At 43.8% G+C, this 10773-nt stretch overlaps 1 protein-coding gene across 1 annotated transcript; it reads left to right on the forward strand.

Annotated features, from left to right (window-relative positions):
- The first annotated feature begins 51 nt into the window (after positions 1-51).
- Positions 52-10191, forward strand: KCTD6 (potassium channel tetramerization domain containing 6). The gene is made up of 4 exons (XM_073644638.1): positions 52-238; positions 5508-5603; positions 6678-6794; positions 7728-10191. Exons 3-4 carry the CDS (start codon positions 6699-6701, stop codon positions 8412-8414), a joined length of 783 nt encoding a protein of 260 aa, XP_073500739.1. The 5' UTR covers positions 52-238; positions 5508-5603; positions 6678-6698; the 3' UTR covers positions 8415-10191.
- Positions 10192-10773: the final 582 nt, after the last annotated feature.

The raw sequence follows: 10773 nt of genomic DNA on the forward strand, positions 1-10773 counted from the left end.
GTTATGGGGGCGTGGAGAAAAGAAATGGTTGCCATGCAGCGTCCAATCACAGCGCAGGAATAGAAAAAAAAAAAGTGTACGGGAAGCAAAGAGGAGCATTTGTATCATTCTCCCGGATCTGTAGGAGGAGTCGCAGTCTGGCACACAGGCCTCGGATTTACTCCTGTACACACCGGGGAGATCGCAGAGCTGAGGATCTCCCTGCTGGGATCACACCACCCCCGGCAGACAGCATCAGGTGAGGGCGGGGATGTGAGGCCTGGGTGGCAGGCGGGATGGGCTCCGATCGTCTCTTTCTATCATTGTGGCTGCAGACTGTCACCTCCTAGTGGAGACACATCTGCCTGTTATACATCATCTCACCATAATCCAGATGATGCTTCCGATCGTTATGATCGTACCGATCTGCAAGATTATTTTTGTACAATGGCTATATATATATATATATATCTGCTGCACATAGAGCAGCGATCTGATCTGTCCTCCTGGAATACACTGTACCCCAGAGCGGCACTCACTAATCTGCTGGTGCAGTCGCTGTGTACATACATTACATTATTGATCCTGAGTTACATCCTGTATTATACTCCAGAGCTGCACTCACTATTCTGCTGGTGCAGTCACTGTGTACATACATTACATTATTGATCCTGAGTTACATCCTGTATTATACTCCAGAGCTGCACTCACTATTCTGCTGGTGCAGTCACTGTGTACATACATTACATTATTGATCCTGAGTTACATCCTGTATTATACTCCAGAGCTGCACTCACTATTCTGCTGGTGCAGTCACTGTGTGCATACATTACATTACTGATCCTGTATTATACTCCAGAGCTGCACTCACTATTCTGCTGGTGCAGTCACTGTGTACATACATAGAATCATAGAATGGTAGAGTTGGAAGGGACCTCCTGGGTCATCTGGTCCAACCCCCTGCTCAAAGCAGGATTCACTAGATCATCTCAGACAGATGTCTGTCCAGCCTCTGTTTGAAGACGTCCATTGAAGGGGAACTCACCACCTCTCGTGGCAGCCTGTGCCACTCATTAATCACCCTAACTGTCAAAAAGTTTTTTCTAATATCTAATCTGTGTCTCCTCCCATTCAGTTTCATCCCATTGCTTCTAGTCTTTCCTTGTGCAAATGAGAATAAAGATGATCCTTCTACAATGTGACAGCCCTTGACATATTTGTAGACAGCTATTAAGTCTCCTCTCAGTCTTCTTTTTTGCAAGCTAAACATTCCCAAATCCTGCAACCGTTCCTCATAGGACATGGTTTGCAGACCAGTCACCATTCTGGTCGCTCTTCTCTGAACTTGCTCCAGTTTGTCTATGTCTTTTTTAAAATGTGGTGCCCAAAACTGTACACAGTATTCCAGATGAGGTCTGACCAAAGAGGAGTAAAGACCGATAATGACTTCACGTGATCTAGACTGTATGCTTCTGTTAATACATCCCAGAATTGTATTTGCCTTTTTTGCTGCTGCATCACACTGTTGACTCATGTTCAGTCTATGATCTATTAGTATACCTAAGTCTTTTTCACATGTACTGTTGCTTAGCTCTATTCCTCCCATTCTGTATATGCTTTTTTCATTTTTATTGCCCAGATGTAGTACTTTGCATTTTTCCCTGTTAAAAACCATTCTGTTGGTTGCTGCCCACTGCTCCAGTTTATTTAGGTCTTTTTGAATCCTCTCTCTCTCTTCTCTAGTATTAGCTATCCCTCTTAGCTTTGTATCATCAGCAAATTTAATCAGTTTACCCTCAATTCCTTCATCTAAATCATTGATAAAGATGTTGAACAATACAGGTCCCAGGACGGAGCCCTGTGGTACCCCACTTGAGACATTCATCCAGCTGGATGTGAAGCCATTTACAACCACCCTTTGAGTCCGATCACTAAGCCAGTTATGAATCCACCTAACAGTTGCCTGGTCCATTGCATACTTGGTCATTTTTTCAATAAGGATGGTGTGAGATACTTTGTCAAATGCTTTGCTGAAGTCAAGATATACTATATCTACAGCATTTCCCTGATCCACCCAGTCAGTGATTCTGTCATAGAAGGAAATTAAGTTAGTCTGACATGACTTGTTAGTTACAAACCCATGCTGACTCTGGTTAATCACTTCATTCTTATCCATGTACTTACATACATGTTGTTTAATAATTTGTTCAAAGATCTTTCCTGGTATAGAAGTCAGACTCACCGGCCTATAGTTCCCTGGGTCCACCTTCTTCCCCTTTTTGAAGATAGGAACAACATTTGCTCTTCTCCAGTCTTCTGGGACTTCTCCTGTTCTCCAAGAATTTTCAAAGATTATGGAGAGTGGTTCTAAAATTTCTTCTACGATCTCCTTCAGTACTCTGGGGTGTAATTCATCTGGACCTGGAGACTTGAACTCATTTATGTTAGCTAAATATTCCCTCACAATCTTTCTGTTTACAGATAACTTGGATTCCTCTATTCCTTTAAAAGGACAGTGAAGATCAGTTGATGTTACATTTTCTTTCTGAGAGAAAACAGATGCAAAATAGGAATTAAAAAGTTCGGCCTTCTCAACATCCTCTCTTACCATTTCTCCATTTTCATCCTGTAAAAATCCTATAGCATCTTTGACTTTTCTTTTACTTTTGACATACCCCCAAAATCCTTTTTTATTGCTTTTGACATCTCTTGCAAGCCTTAATTCATTGTCAGCTTTAGCTAACCTGATACGTGCCCTGCAGGATCTGCAGACTGCATTATAATCTTCTTTAGATATGCCTCCCTCTTTCCATTTAATAAACATTTCTTTCTTTCTTTTTAGCATGTGTTTAAGTTCTGTGTTCACCCATCCTGGTTTCCTTAAATGCTTCCCATTCTTCCTACTTTTCGGGATTGTTAACGATTGTGCTTTGAGAATCTCATTTTTAAAAATTTCCCATCCTTCCTGGACATTTTTGTCCTTAAGGACATCCAGCCATTGGATCCCTCCTATTCTCTTTCTGAGTCTCTTAAAATCTGCCTTTCTAAAATCTAACCTTGAAGTTTGAGTCTTCACATGTCTTCCTCCTCTAGTTATCCAAAATTCTATAATAGCATGATCGCTGCCTCCTAGGGTCCCAGCCACCTTTACCTCCTCAACCATTTCCTCCCTGTTTATAAGAATTAGATCCAAAGTAGCAGATCCCCTTGTTTTCTCCCCTACCTTTTGGAAGATAAAGTTGTCAGCAAGAGAGGATAAGAATTTGCTTGACCTGTTAGTTTTACTTGAGAGAGATTCCCAACAAATGTCTGGATAGTTGAAATCTCCCATGACCACTACGTCATATTTTTTGGAGAACTTGGTCATTTGATGCATAAAGAGTTCATCCATATCTTCAGCTTGCCCAGGTGGCCTGTAGTAAATGCCTACAATGGTGTCCTTTCCATTGTTCTCTCCTTGTATTCTTACCCAAACAGTTTCCACAGAACTCCTAGTCTCTGAAGCTTCAATCTCTGTGCAGATATACGCTTTTCTAACATACAATGCAACACCTCCTCCTCATTACTGATTACATTACTGATCCTGTATTATACTGTATTATACTTCAGAGCTGCACTCCCTATTCTGCTGGTGCAGTCACTGTGTACATACATTACATTACTGATCCTGAGTTACATCCTGTATTATACTGCAGAGCTGCACTCACTATTCTGCTGGTGCAGTCACTGTGTACATACATTACATTACTGATCCTGTATTATACCCCAGAGCTGCACTCACTATTCTGCTGGTGCAGTCACTGTGTACATACATTACATTACTGATCATGTATTATACTCCAGAGCTGCACTCACTATTCTGCTGGTGCAGTCACTGTATTCATACATTACATTACTGATCCTGTATTATACTCCAGAGCTGCACTCACTATTCTGCTGGTGCAGTCACTGTGTACATACATTACGTTACTGATCCTGACTTACATCCCGTATTATACTCCAGAGCTGCGCTCACTATTCTGCTAATGCAGTCACTGTGTACATACGTTACTGATCCTGAATTACATGCTGTATTATACTCCAGAGCTGCACTCATGGTCGGTATATAGTGTAGTTTTATCTGCTCAGATTTGGCTTCATCTCACAACACTGAACATAACACATACCCGGGTGGCGCCGCCGTCTTCTCATCAATTATGAATGATGTCGCTGAGCTCATCCACTATAAACATTCACCTGCAGGAAGAAATTCTCACTGTGTGATGTACTGTGCCGTATACAAGCGCCATGTTGATGTCCTAACAGGAGCTCTCTGATTTGGCCATTTTGTTCAGCAACTTTGGCCAGATCGCTACATGGTGCTGCTACATCGCAGCCTAATGCAAAAAAACAGGGCTGGGGGGAGGTGTCACATTGCAATCATGAGAACCAAGTTGCAAAAAAGTCCCCCATTCAAACTTGTTTCCTAATGTTGGTAGATCCTCCTGTGTCCTAGTTGATCCATCAGCAATCTACATTTTCCTGCACATCCACATGTGAATAATTGACTGGAGCATCTGGTTGCCCATGCGACCTGCTGCACAATTTGAGGGATTTTAGAAATCTATATTTTCTCTTTTTCTTGTTCACATGGTTTTTATTTTCCAGTCTGTGGCAGCTGATTCATCCAGTGGGCCTTGTTATAAAGTCGCAACATTTTAGCACAAATGTACAGCAGTACCCAGTTATTATTATTATTATTATTATTATTATTATATATTTTTTTTATTTTTTTATGCACAGTGGATTTTTTTTTCCATCAAAGGCATTTTTTTTGCGGCAAAAAAAAAAGTTAAAGATCAAAATGAAAGCGCATTTTTGATATTGCCTAAAATTCATGAACCACATGTCGAATTTGGCGCAAATAAAGGCTACAAGTACCACAAGGCAAGAATGAAAAGTCATTTGTGAAAAATCAGGCCAAGACTACAATGGAAAAATGGCCTCATCTCAAGAATTTCTTCAATTTGAAAAATGTTTTCTTAAAGGGGTTCTCCACTCAAAAGATCCTCTGTTCAGATATAACTTTTTTTAATCTGGTATAAATGCCGCTGTTCTCCTGAATCCGGCGATGTTTTTCTTTTGTTCCTGCGCCTCTCTGTTGCTGAGATATGGCCTCTTCTTTCCCACATGTAAATCTAGTATTAGCCAAGTGGGGGTGATGAATTGATGACCACGCCCACTTGATTAAAAAGACAAAATTGATATAGAATGAAGAAAGGGCCATATCTCAGGAACGCAGGGGCGCAGGAACAAAAGAAAAACCTTGCCGGATTCAGGAGAACAGCGCCATTTACACAAGATAGCAAAAATACATATTTATGACAAATGATAGGTTCCTCTTTAACTCAGTGATACGAAGAGACCGCACCTATGGGGTTTTCAGAGCGTGAAATGGATGACTGCTGAGCTAGAAGGGTTGTGCTCCTGCCGGCAGAGATGTCCGTGGTCTGTACCTCTCGCTCCATCACATCCGTCTTTTATTCCAGGTTTCGATCCCTCTGTGATATCTGAATCGACACGTTCTTTCGGACGAGGACTGATGCGCTGGACGTTGTGAGAAAACCCTACAAATAATCACTGAGGTCCGTGATCCTTTCTTTATGTTTTTATTATCTTTTGCTTGTTTTACTTTCTTCTTTTATCTTTTGTGTTTCTGGTGTTTTATGTCTCCAATGACTCTCCAGATATTGCAAACTGAGTTGTTGCCAACGATGGAGCGCCAGAGCCATTCCTCCTCCATACTTTACACTGCAGGTCTGCTTGTTCAGACTCGCTGCTGCATAACAGCACAGAAAATCAAGTGAATGGAAAACTGATTTCTATTACTCCAGTGACTACAAGTATAAACGAACATTGAAATACAATTGCTAGACGTATTGTGGGGTATACGTTCCTCCTTAAAGGATATGGACACTTTTGGAATTTTTTTTTTTTACTATAATGCATGTATTTTTGGCTAAAAATCATGTTTGCAATTGGGTTTCATTACAAATTTTGCACTGTTGCTCCATAGCCTCTGTGTTACAGAATGAGTTAATGGAGAATCTTTCAGTGAGCTCATGCTGACGGGCGTGGATCTCGGTCCAAGCATGAACCGCCAGGCCCGGACTGGTCACGAGTCTACCGACTCGAGCGAGACAGCCTCATAGAAATATATGAAGCTGTCTTGCTCGGGTTAGGAGACCCACGGCCAGGAAGTGCATTGCCGTATGTGCCCGGACTTAGATCCGCAGACTTAGAATGAGCTCACTGAAGGATCCTCCATTAACTCATTCAGCAGCCAGCAATAGACTGTGTTGAATGGAAGATTGCCTGAGCCCTTACAGAGAGTTTATAACTCTTATCTTCCATCTTCTGAGCTCCTTTCTGCTGATTGATGTCTACAGGAAGGTTGAGCTGGACTATTGTGGTTATGAATCAGCTGAGAGAAGCCCAGAAGAAGGAAGATAAGAGTTATAAACTCTCTTATAAGAACAAGCTCACTGAAGGATTCTTAGTTAACTCATTCTGCAATCAGCAGTAGACATTGCAAAAAAAAATGTTTTTTTTTTCTTGACAAAAATACAACCATCTCCTCCTGTGTCAAAGGTGTCTACAGCTTTTAAGACTGTAATGAGTCTAATCTAATGTAGAAATCCTTTTGATGTGTTTTGAAGGCGCAGGACCCGGATCGGTGTATGCATTCCTCAGCATTCAAGCGTCGGGTTCATTCCAATCATCAGTCATTTGATCAAATGGATAATGGAGACTGGGGGTACATGGTGCGGAACGAAGTAAGTGAAGACTTTTCTCGATCTTCTTGGCAGGTTTCTGGGCAGGCGACGCACATTAGAGGAAAGTCAGACAAATGGGTTGAGTTTGATCATATAATGTGCATGATGGTGTCCCGATTCTTCCCCAATGGCAAATCCCAGGGGGTTAAAAAAAAAAAAAAAAGATTGGGCATGTTGGTTTTTGATATGCCCAATTCTTTTTTTTATTTTATTTTTTCACGGGATATAAGTCTCCTCCAGACACTTTTTTTTATTCTTCTCACTGAGAGCACCAGGTTGACCATCCATGTTTATAAAGAGGGGGTCATGATGTCTTATACTGTCACTAAAGGGTTTCCCAGGTTTCTGATATTACTGGTCTGTGCTTAGGAGGGGTCATCCATATTCGTGGGGGTTTGGCACTTGGCAGCCGCAAATGTTTGCAGCTTCCACAGCTCTGTACCTTGTGTAATGGTAATATTCGGGTACCGTAGCTCAGCTCGCATTCACTTCAATAGGAGCTGAGCTACAGTACCAGAAAAGGGTCCCTGCACTGTGTATGGAGCTGTGGGGTCCCGGCTCCATACAGTGGGTTCATCTGATGGCGCCGAGTGTCGGATCCCTACTGATCTGATCAGTAAAGTTTGTGCAAGGTCCATCGGAGACATCAGTATTTTGAGGTCACTGGATGGGACCCCTGAGATCAGCCTCCTTCCTCCCGGCATCTGTGGCTCTTCTCTTGATTAGCCGTCCTGGCACAACATCACGCCGCAATGGTGACGTCGCGCCAGGCTGGCTAGTCAATAGAAGAGCCGCGGATGCCAGGAGATAGGAGGCGATTCTCACCGTTGGATCTTGTCCCGCGAATCGATTTGCACCAACTCCAGTCTTGGAAACCCCTTTAATAAGTTTTTATCGCTGTGTCCCTTTAAATAACGTCAGTTTTTCTCTTAGATGACGGATCCTGTGACGCTGAATGTCGGGGGCCACGTGTACACCACCTCGCTCTCCACCCTGACCCGTTATCCGGATTCCATGTTGGGCGCGATGTTCCGCGGCGACTTCCCCACTGCCAGAGACTCCCAGGGCAACTACTTTATCGACCGCGACGGATCTCTTTTCCGGTACATCCTGAATTTCCTCCGGACGTCGGAGCTCACTCTGCCCGTAGACTTCAAAGAGTTCGATCTGCTGCGGAAAGAAGCCGATTTCTTCCAGGTCGAACCCTTAATACAATGCCTCAACGACCCCAAACCTTTGTATCCCACGGACACTTTCGAAGAAGTGGTGGAACTGTCGAGCACGAGGAAACTATCCAAGTATTCTAACCCGGTGGCCGTGATCATCACCCAGCTGACGATCACCACCAAGGTGCACGCCTTACTGGAGGGCATCGCCAACCATTTCACTAAGTGGAACAAGCACATGATGGACACTCGGGATTGCCAAGTCTCTTTTACTTTCGGGCCGTGCGACTACCACCAGGAGGTCTCCCTTAGGGTCCACCTGATGGAGTATATCACAAAGCAAGGCTTCACGATCCGGAACACCCGGGTGCATCACATGAGCGAGCGGGCCAATGAGAACACCGTGGAGCACAACTGGACTTTTTGCAGACTAGCGAGGAAGACGGATGACTGATGCGGGCGTCCCGATGACCCGCACATCCTTATTTATTAACTGGATCACCCCGCTAACGAGACTCCTCCATCGTCCCCTTCCCCAGCACGTATGCATGTGCCTAGACATGGAGCAACGTCCCTGCTCCCACCCCGAAATGCACATTACCCTCCGCCATCCCCCCAGTATTGATATATGGACACTCGCGTACAAGAGGCCGACAATTAGTGCTGGAACTTCAGGGAGAATCTGAAGTTTCGTCCTTTATGATCAAATTTTCGTGGAAGGTCAAAAATTTGACCTTGAGAACAAATCGCGGGAGAGACTTTGAGGAGAAGACACTGGCGGTGTATCTTGTAAGACATGGCTAGAAATCTTCTAATGTGACATTCGCATCATCCGCCAATCACGTCCGACACGATCCTAATCGTTGGCCTGTGCCGCCATATTGGTTTCATCAGTTATTTTGGAATTACGCCCAGGCAGATAAAGGCGCCAAGGAATTCCCTGATGGGTTTGCACAAGTTGGCCATAGGCGGGCGGATAATTTTGCCCATCCAACCAATAATTTTGGGGCAATCACGGCCACCAACGTCTTTGGTTGGTTGGGACCAATTGTAATGTATTAGAACATTCCAATGTTGGAAAGTTTATGGTTAGTGGTAAAACTTTGCATCTGCAGCCGCCATTAATGAAATTGGTTCTCTTCCCAGTTCAGATCCATCAGGTGATGGACATCGGTGACACCTAATGGACCCCACTGACTTATAATAAGGTTTGTTGGGGTCCGATGAGGTTTTAGAAGTTCCTCCAACGCAGAGGTGAACAAAGGCCATAGCATGGAGTCAAAATGGATCAAGAATGGGATTGTATCCTGTAAGGACAGAGCAGGATCCTTCCCAAAGCTGTAAGACAGATTTCTCTGGGTTGTCCAGGACCAAATGCAGTCTTGGCTTTTTGCTTATGGTCTTATAAATGTGCTAAGTCTGACCTAAGACCTTCATCCCCTCCCCGTCTGTTCATGTGATGAGATATTCGGGTTACGTGGATCAATAGGGAAAACATCGGGATAGAGAAATGGAAACGTAATGGCAGGTGAGGCGTCGCTTGTGCTGAGATACTTTAAATCATAAATGTATAAAAATTGCAAAGTTCTTATAAAAGTAAGTAACTTTGCTCTTTTACTTGTTCTTAAAAATCCTCTCTCTTCTCAGGAAAGGAAGGATTTTTAATTTTATAGTTTACCGGCCACCGCTGCAGTCTATCAGAAGTGGCGATTTCCTAGCCACCTGACACTTACAAGCTCGGTAGCAAAGAGGCTGGATGGCATCGGAAACTGCAAGTGCAGCGCTCGCCTGTATCTGTCAGTGCCATAGTGGATCGGTAGGGCGCACGTTCCGCCGCTGCTCCATTCAGACTCCACCAGAAACCGCGTGGTACCCCTTTTATCCGGCAGTGGATCTCCGTTATTTCAGCACTTAGTACATGAAATAGGGGTTGAGATGTGGAACAAAATTGTTACGTTCACCGCCCCGGCGGTGATCACCAATACTCATCCTGAAAGTCGGGAAGGTTTTCTGTCCGGTGCTGTCCGCACATATGTCAGTATTAGTGTACAGGTCTCGTAGCCGAATCTATGCAAGTGACCAAACCCCACTTTATTCTCCTATTAGACCTCTTTGTTTTCCTAGATAGACTGCTGACAAATGGTGGCATAATTTGTAAATCTGGTTAATTATGAAATAGTAATGTATTGCCTGCCTAAGATATTCTAATAAAAGAGACGCCTGTTCAAGGTCATAGTCTGGATCGTCTGCTTAATAGATGCCGATTCTGGCGGGACCGTAGGCTCGGCGCGGACCCCCCTGGTAGTTGGCGCTGGCTCCAGAAACAGTAAATGAACCATCCAGGTGTCACAGGTCTGTTGAATCTAGTGATTGTCTGCAGTGCTGGGGTGACTGGAACAGCACGTCTGGTGATATGCTGTTTCACTCATTTGACCACTGCAGCCAATCAGGTTTCTGCAGCCCAGTGACATCCGAATGGTTCAGTCATTGCTTCTGGAGCCAGCGCCATCTACCAGAAAAGCGTGTACTAGATCCGCGGACAGGGGGATGAGGATGCCTCCGCTTGTCATCTCATAACAGTCCACAATTTATTAGACTTACTTTAACCCCTTTACTCCCGAGGGTGGTTTGCATGTTTAATGACCAGGCCAATTTTTACAATTCTGACCACTGTCACTTTATGAGATAATTACTCTGGAACGCTTCAACGGATCTCACTGATTCTGAGACAGTTTTTTCGTGACATATTGTACTTCATGATTGTGGTAAAATTTCTTCGATATGACTTACGTTTATTTGTGGAAAAAAACGGA

This window comes from Phyllobates terribilis, unplaced genomic scaffold (assembly GCF_046119375.1).
Source record: "Phyllobates terribilis strain yellow unplaced genomic scaffold, ASM4611937v1 Scaffold_8__6_contigs__length_399053987, whole genome shotgun sequence".
NCBI classification, from domain to species: Eukaryota; Metazoa; Chordata; class Amphibia; order Anura; family Dendrobatidae; genus Phyllobates; species Phyllobates terribilis.